This window comes from Scyliorhinus canicula, chromosome 9 (assembly GCF_902713615.1).
Source record: "Scyliorhinus canicula chromosome 9, sScyCan1.1, whole genome shotgun sequence".
Classification (NCBI taxonomy): Eukaryota; Metazoa; Chordata; class Chondrichthyes; order Carcharhiniformes; family Scyliorhinidae; genus Scyliorhinus; species Scyliorhinus canicula.
In genome coordinates, this window is record NC_052154.1 from 62,848,124 (window position 1) to 62,865,282 (window position 17,159).

General features: G+C 44.4%; 1 protein-coding gene across 2 annotated transcripts in view; it reads right to left on the bottom strand.

The window, feature by feature from the left end:
- Window positions 1-17,159, bottom strand: part of cfdp1 (craniofacial development protein 1) — a 228,940-nt gene that overhangs the window by 28,364 nt on the left and 183,417 nt on the right. For both annotated transcript variants that reach the window (XM_038806770.1, XM_038806771.1), the window contains exon 6: window positions 14,934-15,092. In XM_038806770.1, the coding sequence (XP_038662698.1) occupies window positions 14,934-15,092 (159 nt within the window). The remainder of the gene's footprint in view (window positions 1-14,933; window positions 15,093-17,159) is intronic.

The window sequence follows — 17,159 nt, forward strand, 5'->3', positions numbered from 1 at the left end:
TCTCCATATGGGCACATAGGGAAAGGAGGGAGAGACAGGAGAGGGAGAGGCTGGTGGGGGAGCTTCTGGACGTGGATAGGAAATATGCGGAGGCACCAGAGGAGGGGCTGTTGGGGGAACGGCGCAGTTTGCAGGCTAAGTTTGACCTGTTGACCACCAGAAAGGCGGAGACACAGTGGAGAAGGGCGCAGGGCGCGATTTATGAGTATGGGGAGAAGGCGAGTAGGATGTTGGCGCATCAGCTCCGCAAGCGGGATGCGGCTAGAGAAATTGGGGGAGTGAGGGAGAGGGGTGGGAACGTAGTGCAGAAGGGGCCAGAAGTAAATGGGGTTTTCAGAGACTTCTATAAGGAGCTGTATCGGTCAGAGCCGCCGACGAGGGGAGGGGGGATGGAGGGCTTCTTGAACAAATTGAGGTTCCCCAAGGTCCAAGAGGAGCTGGTGGAGGGGCTGGGGGCGCCGATAGGGTTAGAGGAGCTAGTCAAGGGGATTGGGCATATGCAGTCGGGGAAGGCGCCGGGGCCAGACGGGTTCCCGATGGAATTTTACAAAAAATATGCGGATTTGGTGGGCCCTGTGCTGGTACGAGCCTTCAACGAGGCATGGGAGGGGGGGGCTCTGCCCCCGACAATGTCGCAGGCACTGATCTCTCTGATCTTGAAGCGGGACAAGGACCCCGTGCAGTGTGGGTCATATAGGCCTATCTCGCTCCTGAATGTAGACGCCAAGCTGCTGGCAAAGATCCTGGCTACCAGGATAGAGGATTGTGTGCCAGGGGTGATACACGAGGACCAGACGGGTTTTGTGAAAGGGCGGCAGCTTAACACGAACGTGCGGAGACTGCTAAACGTCATCATGATGCCGGCAGTGGAGGGTGAGGCGGAGATAGTGGTGGCATTGGACGCGGAGAAAGCATTTGATAGGGTGGAGTGGAAGTACCTGTGGGAGACACTGGAACGGTTTGGATTTGGGGAGGGATTTATTAAATGGGTGAAGCTGCTCTATTCGGCCCCGACGGCAAGTGTAGTGACGAATGGTAGGAGATCGGAGTATTTTGGGCTCCACCGGGGGACCAGACAGGGGTGCCCCTTGTCCCCCCTGCTCTTCGCACTGGCAATTGAACCGTTGGCGATGGCACTGAGGGGCTCAGGGGGGTGGAGAGGGCTGACAAGGGGCGGGGAGGAGCACCGGGTATCGCTATACGCGGACAACCTGCTGCTATACGTGGCAGACCCAGAAGGGGGAATGCCGGAGGTGATGGAACTGCTAGCAGAATTCGGGGACTTTTCGGGGTACAAGCTAAACTTGGGCAAGAGTGAGGTATTTGTGATACACCCAGGGGACCAGGAAGAGGGAATCGGGAGACTCCCGTTGAAGAGAGCAGGAAAGAGTTTTAGATATTTAGGGGTGCAGGTGGCAAGGAACTGGGGGACTCTCCACAAGTTGAACTTCTCTAGGCTGGTGGAACAGATGGAGGAGGAATTTAAAAGGTGGGACATGGTGCCGCTGTCGCTGGCGGGCAGAGTGCAGTCCGTTAAAATGACGGTCCTCCCGAGGTTTTTGTTTTTATTTCAGTGCTTGCCCATCTTCCTCCCTAGGGCCTTCTTCAAAAAGGTGACGAGCAGCATCATGAGCTACGTGTGGGCGCACGGCACCCCAAGGGTGAGGAGGGTCTTCTTGGAGCGGAGTAGGGATAGTGGAGGGCTGGCATTACCCAATCTTTCGGGGTATTACTGGGCGGCTAATGTATCGATGGTGCGCAAGTGGATGATGGAAGGGGAGGGGGCAGCTTGGAAACGAATGGAGAGGGCGTCCTGTGGCAACATAAGCCTGAGGGCCCTAGTAACGGCGCCATGGCCGCTCCCTCCCACGAGGTACACCACGAGCCCGGTGGTGGCGGCCACCCTCAAGATCTGGGGGCAGTGGAGGCGACACAGGGGGGAAGTGGGAAGTCTGATGGAGGCACCGTTAAGAGGGAACCATAGATTCATCCTGGGGAACATGGACGGGGGATTCCAGAGCTGGCACAGGGTGGGCATCAGGCAGCTGAAGGATCTGTTTGTAGATGGGAGGTTTGCGAGCCTGAGAGAGCTGGAGGAGAAATTCGGGCTCCCCCCGGGAAACATGTTTAGACATTTGCAGGTGAAGGCATTTGCTAGACGCCAGGTGGAAGGGTTTCCCTTGCTCCCCAGTAGGGGGGCGAGCGATAGGGTGCTCTCGGGGGTCTGGGTCGGAGGGGGGAGGATATCGGACATATACAAAGTAATGCAGGAGGCGGAGGAGGCATCAGTAGAGGAGCTGAAAGCCAAGTGGGAGGGGGAGCTGGGAGAGCAGATAGAGGATGGGTCATGGGCTGATGCCCTGGAGAGGGTTAATTCTTCCTCCTCGTGTGCGAGGCTTAGCCTCATTCAATTTAAGGTGCTACATAGAGCCCATATGACGGGGACAAGGATGAGTCGGTTCTTTGGGGGTGAGGACAGATGTGTCAGGTGTTCGGGAAGTCCAGCGAACCATGTCCATATGTTTTGGGCATGTCCGGCACTGGAGGAGTTCTGGAAGGGGGTGGCAAGGACGGTGTCGAGGGTGGTGGGATCCAGGGTCAAACCAGGATGGGGACTAGCGATCTTTGGGGTTGGGGTGGAGCCGGGGGTACAGGAGGCGAGAGAGGCCGGAGTACTGGCCTTTGTGTCCCTAGTGGCGCGAAGAAGGATACTAATACAGTGGAAGGACGCAAGGCCTCCAAGCGTGGAAACTTGGATTAATGACATGGCAAGCTTTATTCAGTTGGAAAGGGTCAAATTCGCCCTGAGAGGGTCGGTACAAGGGTTCTTCAGGCGGTGGCAGCCTTTCCTCGACTTTTTGGCTCAGAGATAGGGTACAGAGGTCGCAGCAGCAGCAACCCGGGGGGTGGGGGGGTGGGGGGGGAGTGGCAACAACGGTTGTGGTGGGTTATTTACGGTTGAAATGCGGGCAAATTTGTTCGCAGTTCCTGTTTGATGTTGATTGTTGCTTTGTTTGTTTTTGGGGAGGGGGGAGGGGGGGAGGGATAACGCGCGCGCGAGTTCGGGCGGGGGGGGGGGATATTTGTTAAGAGGGAATGTTTTGTAATATTCTATAGTTAGTTGGGGTAAATATTTTCATGTAAAAATTTTTTTCAATAAAAATTATTTAAAAAAATAAAAAATAAATTGAGAGTACCCAATTCATTTTTTCCAATTAAGGGGCAATTTAGCATGGCAAATCCACCTACCCTGCACATCTTTGGGTTGTGGGGGTGAAAACTGCGCAAACACGGGGAGAATGTACAAACTCCAAATGGACAGTGACCCAGAGCTGGGACTGAACCTGGGACCTCGGCACTGTGAGGCAGCAGTGCTAACCACTGCGCCACCATGCTGCCCTAGATCATGATCCTAGTGTTGACAACAATCTTTACCTTAATCCTATCCTAGCTGCTCAGCACTTAATGTTAGATGCTGTCTTGGGTCATGGAGAATTGGGGCTAGGTACTTTGGAGCCTGGCTATCTTATCTCTTTGTTAGCTATTGCCACATCCTGCAGCTATACTCTATTCATTAACAGGATTCTTAACATTGTATCAAGTGTGTAACAAACCAATATTCTGTAGAAGTCTTTGGACCTTTACTGAAATTCAGTATTTAGCGTCATTGATCACATCAATATGGGTGAGGTACCAAGGGTCTACTAGTTTCAGAGTAACCATACGCTTTGCGCATTGATGGTATCAGCAGAGAATTAAACGATTAATCAAAACTATATGGTATCACAAGAGTTAAGTGGTATCTCATGCATTTCTATTGCCCTTTTGAAACATTTTCCAAGATTATAGTCACATTGTTCAAGATACAGACAGGTTGTTGTGGATCACAGTGATGCAAGTGCATCCTTCATTGGCTAATGAAACACCCAAGGACAATTTTGTGGCAAGTCGCCAAGTTCTGTCAGAAGAATCAGTCTGATTTTAGTTGAGGTGAAGGGCAGGACAGAGGGTGGAGAGGATAGTAGAAACATTGTGACTATCAGGGTATAATGTCCTTCGTTACCGTGCCAGGGTGGAGAGATTTGCGTGTTCCAATGAACCAAGAGCGATGGTGTCCAGAGTTCCCCTCCTGGTAAGGCCTCCCCAGATGGCAAGGTCGAGGGGGAAGTTCCAGACAAAGAACGGCCCATGAAGTACTTAACGTTCGAGCAGGCGGAGGAGGGCAGTAGCCCCAATGGCTGCTAAGATGGAAAAAGTGAAATGGCCCCAGTCGTTATGGTTCGCCATGCCACTGAATCCGGCCACCAACCGCCAAGACTGCGTGGAACTTTGTTGTGCACTGGACGCCTCACACTAACCAACATCACATGTAGGCCTCCGCCAGGCAAAAGCAGCTCTTTGGATCATCCTCCAATGCTTTGGTTGGAAGTTTGCCATTGTTCTGAGGTTTCTACATGGTAATATGACTGTCACCATCGTGAGTGGAGGAGCTGAACCTGACACCGTTCACGTCTGGACCAGGATTAAAAAAGGTTGTGAGATTGTCCCGCCTTGTTCACCATTTACCTGAATTTCATCGTTCAGCTCATCGGAGATGACCTACCACCCGGTGTCAGCAACCAGCATCGTGTGGACGGGATGCTTTTCAGGCAAAAACAAAGTTGACTACCATTGACATTCACAATCTTCAGTTTGCAAATGACTGCTTCTTGATGGCTCACTTTGTACAAGACATGCAGCCGGACCTCTTCAATACTCCTGCTTAGAGGCTTGGCCTGTCTTTAAACATCACTAAGACAAAGGTTCTTCAACCTTTCCATGTAACCATATTAGTGCTCAAGAAATTGTCGAACAATATGAAATGGCATATCGACAATGAACTTCAAAGAGGACTGTAGGCATTTAGTCAGGAGAATGCAAGCCAATGCAGGAAAATAAATATCTGGTCACAGAAAGGACAAAGGAAATGCTTCCCTCTTGGCAAGTAAACAGCAAGGTTATAGCAGATAAACAATGAATGTCACAAAGGGTTTAAAGTCCTCCAATAAATGCAGTGAAGTATTTTTGTTTGGATTTGTTTACAAGAATGCAAAAATATACCAAGAAGAAAAACAAAGTTTAAAAAAAATGTTTACAGAAAACTGCAATTCAGAAAATGCTCATTTTAAAAAAACGTTTCTTTTCTGCACGAGGCTCTTCCTTCACGCAGAGATACAGAAGCACTTGACAGATTTAAGAGGGCAGTAATCGTGCACCGTTTCAATGCCATCAAGAATATATAAAGCTGTTCTTAAGCAAAGTTGGTATGTTTTGAAGCTTCAAGCTCTTGGTTTTTTGGAGCCTCAAAGTCATGGTTGGCACTTGAACATTCAAGGGTCAAAACAAAATGCAAAATGTCCCACAATAGGGGAAGTCAAAAGCACTTAGTGAAAATGAAGTCCTGGGACAAACTCGCAAACAGTAAGGAAGGAGGATTGTTTGGGTGAAGGAATCTGAAATGATGATTTCCCGAAAGATCAGTAGGGGTACAGTGTGGCTAATGTCGAGAGATTAATACTGGAGGAAAGAGTGAGGGAGGAAATGACAGAATGGACAATATGGATCTGGCGCAGGTCTCTGCATGGTGGAATGCCATAATGTAATAGCCCTAAAACACAATATTTCAAAACCTGAATGGAAGGAATAAATAAATAAATAAAACCTCAGCAGTTGCAACATTTCAATTCTGATATCAGTGACGAGACATGTTGCCAAAGTTTTTTGTCTTACACTCATCAGAACAAGCACAAGAATGCCAAATTTCACAATTTATATTGCAGGAGAAAAGAGTGTGTTGATTAATTGGCAAGTCGACCCTGATTGGCTGAAGTGCTGCTATGGAGAATGCAACAGAGAGCTATAGACTCCCGACACGGGTGCAAGATGAAAAGCTTCAGCAACATTCAAGGTCTGTACCATCAAGTGACAATTTTGATGTTGTGCTACGTAGGAACATAGGAATTAGGAGCACAAGTTGGCAATTCAGCCCTTTGAGCCTGCTCTGCCACTCAATCAGATCATGGCTGATCTCTTCCTGGTCTCAAATCCACCTCCCCACCCGTTTGCCCCTTTAACCCATTTATCAATAATATACCCATCTCTTTCTTGAAAACATTCAATGGCTCAGATTCCACTGCAGTATGGGACAGCGAGTTCCACAAATTCACCACCCTCTGCAAGTAGTTCCTCCTCATGTCAGTTCTAAGTCTACCGCCTCTCAATTTATATCTGTGACAACTCGTTCTAAATTTCACCACAAGGGGATATTTGGTCTACGTTTACTTTATAAATCCCACTTAGTATTTTATACATCTCGATCAGATCCCAACCATCCTTCTCAAACTCCAGCAAATATAAGCCCAAACTGTTTAATCTCTCCTCATATGTCAATCCTTCCAACTCGGGAATCAATTCTGGTGAACCTCCTGTGAACTGCCTCCAATGCCACCACATCCTTCCTCAAATAGGGAGACCAAAACTGGACAGAATACTCCAGGTATGGTCTCACCAACACCATAGAAAATTACAACAACACTTCTCTACTTTTATCCTCCAGTCCTTTTGCAATAAACACTAACATTCCATTGCCTTTCTTATTACATTTTGTACCTGCATATAGACTTTCTGTGATTCATGAACAAAGACTCTCAGATCCCTCTGCCCAGGCGCATCTTAAATCTACTTTCCATTTAGATAATAATCTGCCTTTCTATTTTTTCGGCCAAAATGGATAACCTCACACTTATCTACATTAAACTCCATCTGTCAAATTTTGGCCCCATCTCCTAGCCTATTGATGTCAGTCTGTAAAATCTCTTCCTCACTGCCTATTTTCCCACCTGTTTTTGTATCATTCGCAAATTTTGCTATATTACACTCTGTCCCTGCTTGCAGATCATTCATATAAATTGTAAACAGTTGAGGTCCGAGGACTGACCCCTGCAACACCCCGCTAGTAACAGTTCGCCAGCCAGAGAAGGACCCGTGTATCCCAATGCCCTAATTTCCATCAGTCAGCCAATCCTCAATCCAATCTAGTACTCTACCGCCAATTTCCTGCAATCTCATCTTCTGGATCAGTCTTTTATGTGGCACCTTATCAAACGCCTTCTGGAAGTCTAGATACATCACATCCACAGGTTCCCCATTACCCACCTTGCTGGTTAAGTCTTCAAAGAACTCGAGCAAGTTGGTTAAGCATGACTTACCCATCATAAAACCATGCTGACAATGATGGATTCAGCTTTGTATTTCCAAATGTTCAGTCATCTCCTTAATGACTGATTCCAGCAACTTCCCCACCACAGAGGTCAAACTAACCGGTCGAACATTTCCTACTTTTTGTCCCTCTCCCTTTTTGAATAGGGGTGTCAAATTAGCATGCTTCCGGTCCACTGGGACACTTCCAGAATACAGGGAATTCTGAAATATTATAACCACTGCATAAACCTTCTCTGCTTCCAGCTCCCTTTATAGCTGAGGGTCCAGGCCATCAGGTCCTGTAGACTTATCTGCCCTTAATCTCATCAGTTATCGTCTCCCTGGTGACGGTTATTGCACCAAGTTCCTCTGCATTAACTGCAGTTTTTGGAAATTTTTTATTATCTTCTACCATGAAGACAGTGACAAAATATTGATTCAGTGCCTTCGCCATCCCATTATTACCTCACCAGCATCATTCTCTAAAGGGCCAACATTTACTTCAGCTAGTCTCTTCCTCTTTATATATATATATATATAGAAGATTTTGGCATCAGTGTTTGTTTTCTGCTAATTTCCTTTCATAGTTCACACTTGGCTCTTTTGATTTTATTTTTAGTAGTCGCTTGCTGAACCTTAAAGTTCTCCCAATCTTTCAGCTTACCACAAGCTTTTGCAGTACGGCATGCCCTAGTTTTTTTGCCTTTATGCCTTCCTCAATTTTCTGGTTTAGCCATGGAACAGTTTTCTCCTTTTACAATTCCGCTTCCTCTCAGGAATGCATTTTGATTGGGTGGTACTTGACTTCTCCCTGAACATTCGCCATTGTTTCTCAAATGCTCAACCTCAGTTTACTTGGGCCAACTCTTTCCTCTGTCCAATGCTAAAAACTCTAGAATGGCTCTCTGTCTTCTCTCGCTTAATCTAAATTTGAAATAAGTGTTCACAGAAAGCCTAGGCGCGGAATACACAAAATTACTTTTACAATATTTTATTTTTCTATTCTTCACCTGAGCTGGTAGGCAGCAATCTTTCCATCAAATGTAATTCAAATGATCAGCAGCTGAAATTATGTATAAACACTGCAGCCCTTATTTCCTGTAGTTTAATCTGTAATTTAAATTTAGCACAGCACTGTGGCACCATGGTTGAAACCCTCACCCAAATACCCGAAGGTGCGATAAATTTAAATATAAACATACTTTTAAAATGCTTCATGTATAATAGTGTATTAATCCAATTTTGTGACATTAAATTAATAGACTATTTGCAATCAAAAATCCTTAAGGACAGAAAGAAAACTAACTACTGTCAGTTGATACAAATTCCATCCACTCAGTATTGCAGGGAGTTCATTAACATTATTCAGGGTCAAATAATCCTCAAATCAAGAGCAAGTACAACTTGATGAAGAGCACAAATGAATAACTCCAATCCACCTAATCTGCACATCTTTGGGTTGTGGGGGTGAAACCTACGCAAACACAGAAAGAATGTTCAAACTCCACACAGAGACGCGATTGCTGATAACCTCCAACAGAAAATGAGCCAGTATCTGAATGTGCACACAGAAGTAATTGCTTTACATCTTTCTGCACAAATTTGAAGAATTACTATTGGGCAGCGAATATAGCCATAGTAAGGAAGTGGTGGTGGTTGGGGGGGGGGGGGGGGGGGGGGGGGGGGGGGGGGGGGAGGAGAAGAGGGGAGAGAGAGAGAGAGAGAGAGAGAGAGAGAGAGAGTACTGTTCTCGCCAGCTAGGTACTCCACAGACCCGGTAGCGATAACGGCCCTCAGGGTGTGGGGACAGTGGAGGCAGCACCCGAGGCTGGAGGGGCCATGGTTTGGACACTGATCTGGGGGAATAATCGGTTTGCTCCGGGGGGCTGGACAGGGGGTTTCAGGGGTGGCAACAGGCAGGGATTGAGCAGTTTAGGGATCTATCATTGGGGGTAGCTTCTCGAGCTTGGAGGGGTTAGTGGAGGAATTTGAGTTGCCTGCCGGGAATGGACTCCGGTATTTTGAGGTGAGAGATTTTGTCCGGAAGCAGGTACCGTCCTTTCCTCACCTGCCACCCCAGGGGCTGCAGAACAAGGTGGTATCAAGAACAGGGGTAGGGGAGGGTAAAGTATCAGAATTTTACAAGGAGTTGATGGATTGGGAAGGAGTCCCAATAGGGGTAGTGAAGTGTAAATGGGAGGATGAATTGGGGAGGGAGGTGGAGGCTGGGGTGTGGGTGTAAGCTCTGAGGAGGGTTAATGCATCCTCGTTGTGCGCTAGGCTTAGCCTTATTCAGTTTAAGGTGGTCCTCAGGGTACACATGACGTTGGCCAGGATAAACAGGTTATATGAAGGGATGGAAAAGAAGGGATGGAAAATAGGTGTGGGCTCTGTGTGGGTGGGCCCGTGAATCATGTCCATATGTTTTGGGCTTGTCCGAAGCTTGGGGGATTTTGGCAGGGGTTTGCCAACTTATGTCGGAGGTTTTGAAGGTATAGGTGGTCCCGAGTTCAGAAGTGGTGATCTTTGTAGTGCCAGAATACCTGGGAGTCCAGGGGGCGAGAGGCCGTGTCTTGGCCTTTGCCAAGGGCGGGGTGGGGGGGTTGTTAGGCATTGAGTTGGTTTGGTTATTGCAGTTCTGTTGGCTTGTTTTGTTTGTGGTTCTGTTTGATGTGTAAATATATAAATAGCCTAAATAAAATATTTTCCAAAAAAAAAATTAAGCTTCCATTCATCTTTTCATCCAAATTTTGAAATGATAAAGTCTGAAAGTAAACAAATCAAAATTATTTTAGATAATCTAAAAGGCACCAAGGCAACTCAGAAGTTCCTTTTCAGACAAGACAAAATATACTTCAGAAATTTGCGTCATAGGTCCTTGTGAGAAAATCAAAGTGGTTTTTACTGCCAACAGCTTTATACCTTGCTGTTCTGCTTGTCTGATCCAATATAGGCACAAATAAGAAAGATTAGAATACACAAAGGGTTTTCTTGGGAGTCATTTTTAGCATACGAGGTTTAAAGAACACTGGAATAATGAGCATAATGGTCTCAAAAAACGTTTTAAAAATCCATTGCGAAAGTTGCTAAGTTAACAAATGTGAAAGATCAGTCTTCCGAGAAACCAGAGTGCAACAGCATTAAGTAGCAAGGCAAAAGCAATAATAACAACAGGTGATTCTACTAGTGGCCAGATATGGATTCAGTTCAAAAATCTTCCTCATGAAATTCTGTTCTGTTCTGCCTGCCACTTCGACAAAGACCCACGTATTCTTCCTCTGTTTCCTGTCTGCGAACCAATTCTGAATCCATGTCAATATATTATCCCCAATTCATGCACTTTAAATTTGCGCACCAATCTCTTATGTAGGACTTTATCAAAGCTTTCTGAAAATCCAAAAACACTGGTTCACCTTTAAAATCCATGTTAACTGTTTAATCCACAGATACTCTCCAAGTGTCCTGCCATCACAACCTTTACAATAAATTCAAGCATTTCCCCTACTATTAGAACATAGAACATAGAACGATACAGCGCAGTACAGGCCCTTCGGCCCTTGATGTTGCACCGACATGGAAAAAATCTAAAGGCCATCTAACCTACACTATGCCCTTATCATCCATATGCTTATCCAATAAATTTTTAAATGCCCTCAATGTTGGCGTGTTCACTACTGTTGCAGGTAGGGCATTCCACGGCCTCACCACTCTTTGCGTAAAAAACCTACCTCTGACCTCTGTCCTATATCTATTACACCTCAATTTAAGGCTATGTCCCCTCGTGCTAGCCACCTCCATCCGCGGGAGAAGGCTCTCGCTGTCCACCCTATCTAACCCTCTGATCATTTTGTATGCCTCTATTAAGTCACCTCTTAACCTTCTTCTCTCTAACGAAAACAACCTCAAGTCCATCAGCCTTTCCTCATAAGATTTTCCCTCCATACCAGGCAACATCCTGGTAAATCTCCTCTGCACCCGTTCCAAAGCTTCCACGTCCTTCCTATAATGAGGCGACCAGAACTGTACGCAATACTCCAAATGCGGCCGTACTAGAGTTTTGTACAACTGCAACATGACCTCATGGCTCCGGAACTCAATCCCTCTACCAATAAAGGCCAACACACCATAGGCCTTCTTCACAACCCTATCAACCTGGGTGGCAACTTTCAGGGATCTATGTACATGGACACCGAGATCCCTCTGCTCATCCACACTACCAAGAATTTTACCATTAGCCAAATATTCCTTATTCCTGTTATTCTTTCCAAAGTGAATCACCTCACACTTCTCCACATTAAACTCCATTTGCCACCTCTCAGCCCAGCTCTGCAGCTTATCTATGTCCCTCTGTAACCTGCAACATCCTTCCGCACTTTCTACAACTCCACCGACTTTAGTGTCGTCTGCAAATTTACTCACCCATCCTTCTGCGCCCTCCTCTAGGTCATTTATAAAAATGACAAACAGCAACGGCCCCAGAACAGATCCTTGTGGTACGCCACTCGTAACTGAACTCCATTCTGAACATTTCCCATCAACTACCACTCTCTGTCTTCTTTCAACTAGCCAATTTCTGATCCACATCTCTAAATCACCCTCAATCCCCAGCCTCCGTATTTTCTGCAATAGCCGACCGTGGGGAACCTTATCAAACGCTTTACTGAAATCCATATACACCACATCAACTGCTCTACCCTCGTCTACCTGTTCAGTCACCTTCTCAAAGAACTCGATAAGGTTTGTGAGGCATGACCTACCCTTCACAAAACCATGCTGACTGTCCCATATCATATTATTCCTATCTAGATGATTATAAATCGTATCTTTTATAATCCTCTCCAAGACTTTACCCACCACAGACATTAGGCTCACCGGCCTATAGTTACCGGGGTTATCTCTACTCCCCTTCTTGAACAAAGGGACCACATTTGCTATCCTCCAGTCCTCTGGCACTATTCCTGTAGCCAATGATGACCTAAAATCAAAGCCAAAGGCTCAGCAATCTCTTCCCTGGCTTCCCAGAGAATCCTAGGATAAATCCCATCCGGCCCCGGGGACTTATCTATTTTCACCTTGTCCAGAATTGCCAACACTTCTTCCCTACGCACCTCAATGCCATCTATTCTAATAGCCTGGGTCTCAGCATTCTCCTCCACAATATTATCTTTTTCTTGAGTGAATACTGACGAAAAGTATTCATTTAGTATCTCGCTTATCTCCTCAGCCTCCACACACAACTTCCCACCACTGTCCTTGACTGGCCCTACTCTTACCCTAGTCATTCTTTTATTCCTGACATACCTATAGAAAGCTTTTGGGTTTTCCTTGATCCTACCTGCCAAAGACTTCTCATGTCCCCTCCTTGCTCGTCTCAGCTCTCTCTTTAGATCCTTCCTCGCTTCCTTGTAACTATCAAGCGCCCCAACTGAAACTTCACGCCTCATCTTCACATAGGCCTCCTTCTTCCTCTTAACAAGAGATTCCACTTCTTTGGTAAACCACGGTTCCCTCGCTCGACCCCTTCCTCCCTGCCTGACTGGTACGTACTTATCAAGAACATGCAATAGCTGTTCCTTGAACAAGCTCCACATATCCAGTGCGCCCAACCCTTGCAGCCTACTTCTCCAACCAACACATCCTAAGTCATTGATGGTAAGCTAGCCAGTCTGCAATTCCTGGCTTTCTACCTCCTTTTTTAAATAGTGGGGTCACATTTGCCACCCTCAAATCTGCCAGGACTTTTCCAGAATTTTGCAAGATAACAGCCAACACATCCACTATTATAATGGACTGGTTTAGCACAGGAAGGGGCTGGTTTAGCACAGTGGGCTAAACAGCTTGCTTGTAATGCAGAACAAGGCAGCAGCACAGGTTCAATTCCCGTACCAGCCTCCCCAACAGGCGCCGGAATGTGGCGACTACAGTAACTTCATTGAAGCCTACTTGTGACAACATGCGATTATTAATCTTATTATGTTATTGGCCATCTCTTTTAGTACCCTGTAGATCACCAGGCCCTGGGGATTTATCAGCTTTCCGTTTTAGGACCCTAATTTCCTTCAATTCCTCCTTCTTACTAGACCCTTGAATTTCTGGGAAGTTTTTTGCATGTTTCCCCATGAAATTAGAACTAAAATAGTTGTTTAATTGTTCTGCTATTTCCTTGTTCTCCATCATAAAATCTCCTGTTTCGGACTGTAAGGAACCTACATTTATCTTCACTAGTCTTTTTGAATACTTATAGATCTTTTACAGTCTGCTTTTATGTTACTTGCCAGTTGATGCTCTTACTCAATTTTACCCCTCTTAGTCAATCTCGTTGTCCTCCTTTGCCGAATACTGAACTTCTCCCAATCCTCAGGCTAGCGTGATGACACCCAAAAATTAGCCCATCACAAGAATATGCCTGCTGCTGATAGCATAGGTACAAGCACAGAAACAGGTGTAAGAAGTGGGAAAGGGAGAAACAATCTATCAGTATAGCTATTATCAGTGGCTGTGACACAGCTGTAAATGCTGTGGCTCCTTCAGCACAATAACATTTCTTTTTTAAACAAAATCTGGTTTCATCTTATCGAATGTTGCACTTTGATCAAAGAACATAAATATTATTTAAGCTGGGTATCGTGCCTTAGTTGAGGCGCCCATGTTCTAGTGTTACATCTGTTGTATTGGTCACAACAAAGGTAATGTAATCATCAGTGTATGGAGATTTTTTCCATTAATAAATGATAAAATGACAATAACGCTGGGCAGTTTTTAAGTAAACCAAACCATAATACACCTGCTGTAACAAGATAAACCAAGGTTCAATTAATTTCAGTACCTTTCATATTCATCTTTCAAATAGCCATCAACACACACTGACAACAATTGATTGAATGTGTGGACATGGCAACTGTAGACGTGGCAAATAGGATCGTGATTAATTTTGCTCCAATCATACTTGACAGCTTCACAATTTTTCAATCAGCTCAATCCTGAAATAACTGTTCGTCATACCTTCATTAAACTAGACATTTTTTATCATCTGACTGAACAAGATTATTAATGAAAGAAACTCCCTCATATCATTGGAACTGAAACTTGTGTCTATGTTTGGTTACTGGATTGAAAGATTAAAAGAACACTCCTGAGTCTGAATGTGTGCACCCATCATAAGAGATAATAGCAAAGCAGTTTTCAGTGTGTCAATTTATGCTATGTCATTACATTTGTATTATAATGCCAAAACTCGCATTTAATAATTTAGTTTTATAGATGGAATAAGTCAAACATGTGTAAGAAATTCCAGCATTTTTGCTGAAATGCTATTATTGCATTCATGAGCTTCAAATCAGTTAAGATATTACCAAGGACTAATGAACTCTCTAAAGTACATCATAAATTGTTTCAGGAGAGGGATAACTGATGAAAGGCTTGGTATGTACTTAGAACTACAGAAAATGTTACTGACTATCACACAATTGGACAGAATCCAGTGCAACAATCAAATTCCACTGCCATGGAGGGAAGAGTGCAGTTTAAATAATACGATGTTTCAATGCTTGTGGGGAATAAAACTAGATAGTGTGTTTGGTTGGGTGCCAGGTATTTCCAAGTACAAAGTGTTTGACCACAGAAACTGCTCAGTTATCTTTGCTTTGTTTCAGAAATTAGGCCCTTTTCCTTTTGAACTCAGTTTCAGCACTCACCCTTCTTTTCCTCGGTTATAGATTGCAAGCTCGTCGCCAATCCCTTCCTTTTCTTTGAATGCTTCCCAGTCGATCTTTGATTTCTCCAAGGTGCTCATCTTTTGTTTCTTTCCTCCCATCTTTCCCAGAATGTTACCTATAGCACTTTGTCTCTTTACTCTGCATTTGGAAAAGAAAAAAAAAAAGTGTAAACAATTCAGAATAGGAATGATACAAATGTCAGCTGTGTAGAGTTATTTACAGTGGAGTAACCAAATATTGCACTGTCAGAAAAATAAAATTACTCAAACCATTATCCTCCTACTTTAACCGGTCTGCAGTGATTTGCAGATTGTGATGTCAAATTCAATTAATCCAGTTTCTTTAAATTATTTGACTGCTTTGGCAGAGTCATCGGACTCGAAACGTTAGCTCTTTTCTCTCCCTACAGATGCTGCCAGACCTGCTGAGATTTCCCAACATTTTCTCTTTCGTTTATTTAGATTATACTGGATGGCTACTGTTTTGCATATTTGACCCAAATAATAAAGAACATGTCAGCATTTTTGCGTTACAATGATGTCAAAACCTACCTCTAGTACTTTACCATGAAGGAACAATGAACTTACATTTATATAGCACCTTACAAAAGCTATGGACATCTCAAAACATTTCACAACCAATAAAATGCTTCTGAAGTGTGGTCACTGCAGTAACGTGGGAAATCAGGCCATCAATTTGTGCACAGAAAGGCCCCACAAATAGAGATTTCTGGCAATGTCGAGATTGAGGGAATCAGTGTCAGCCACAACACTAGCAGAATTTCCGTGCTCCTTGAATCGTACCATGGGATCTTTTACGTCTTCCCAAGGGGGAAACCATTTAACATTCCTTCCAAAAGGCAGCACATCCGACACTCAAGCACTCTTTCATTAAGCACCAAAATGCCAGTCCAATTTGGTGCTCAGGTTTCGGAATGAGGGTTTGAAAACAACTTTGTGACCTAAAGGCAACAGTGCTACCTTGGAGGCAAGTTAAAACACCTAACCATGGCCATACCAAGATGATGATCAGCTCAAAACATCTATAAAAGGTAGCATTTAGATTATTGTTTAAGGCCAAAATAAAATGAATATATCCCTTGCACTATTTTGTTTGCTACCAATGTTTCTATTCAGTCTTTCGCGTCTTTGAACATTGACAGCCTGTCTTCTGCACTGCTAGCATCAATCTTACTCCTTGACTGAATAAATGTAAATATGTCTCCAAGACATAACTGTGCCTTGAATAAATATTTATTTGGATCTTTGTATCAATGCATAATTTTCTCTTCAGAGTTGGTTGCTTTCAAGCAATGACAGCTGTACATTAAGTAGCATTAAGGAGAATACAACTGCCAGCCAACCATTACTTAAGGATTGAAAAAAATTGGCACCATTGCTAATAAATTTACATCCATTTTATTAAGGAGTACACCTACAGCAAATCTCAACATCAAAAATTTAAAGAAGCTACAATAGATACAGCAAACTGAACCGATAAATCAGTCTCCTTCTAGGTCATTCCTGCAGACTTTGTTGTTACTATGTGATTGGTGACTTGAACATTGGACGGCTCAAGATCTAAATCTGGCCAAAAGGTAATGTCAGATACACAAGGAAAGGGAGGAAATTGTGCAGGCACTGATTTCCCAATCCTCCTTATGCACTGGGCTGGTGCCAAAGGACCAAATTATAAATGACCCTTGTTCAAAAAAGGTGCAAGGATAAATTCAGTAACTTCAGGCCAGCCGGTTGAACCTTAGTGGGACAGCTTTTAGAAACAATAATCTGGGACAAAATAAACAGTGACTTGGATAAATGTGGATTAATTAAAGGAAAGCCAGACAGATTTGTTCAAGGCTAATTGTGTTCAATTTAATTGATGGAGTTTTTTGTTGTGGTAATGAGGGCTGCTGAGGGTAATGTGGTTGATGTGGTAGACAAGGATTTGATAAATTGCCACTTAATTAGATTTAACAGCAAAACAGAATAAAAGGGACAGTGGCAGTGTGGAGCAGGCGGTAGTGGTGAACAGTTGTTTTTCTGACTAGAAGAAAGTGTACAGCGTGTTTCTGAGCAGTTGATGCCAGAGGACCACTACTCTTCTTGATGTACATTAATAATCTTGGCTTGGGTGTGTGGGGCACAATTTTAAAGTTTGTAAATGAGACAAAACTTGCAAGAGTTGTGAACTGTGAGGGAGATA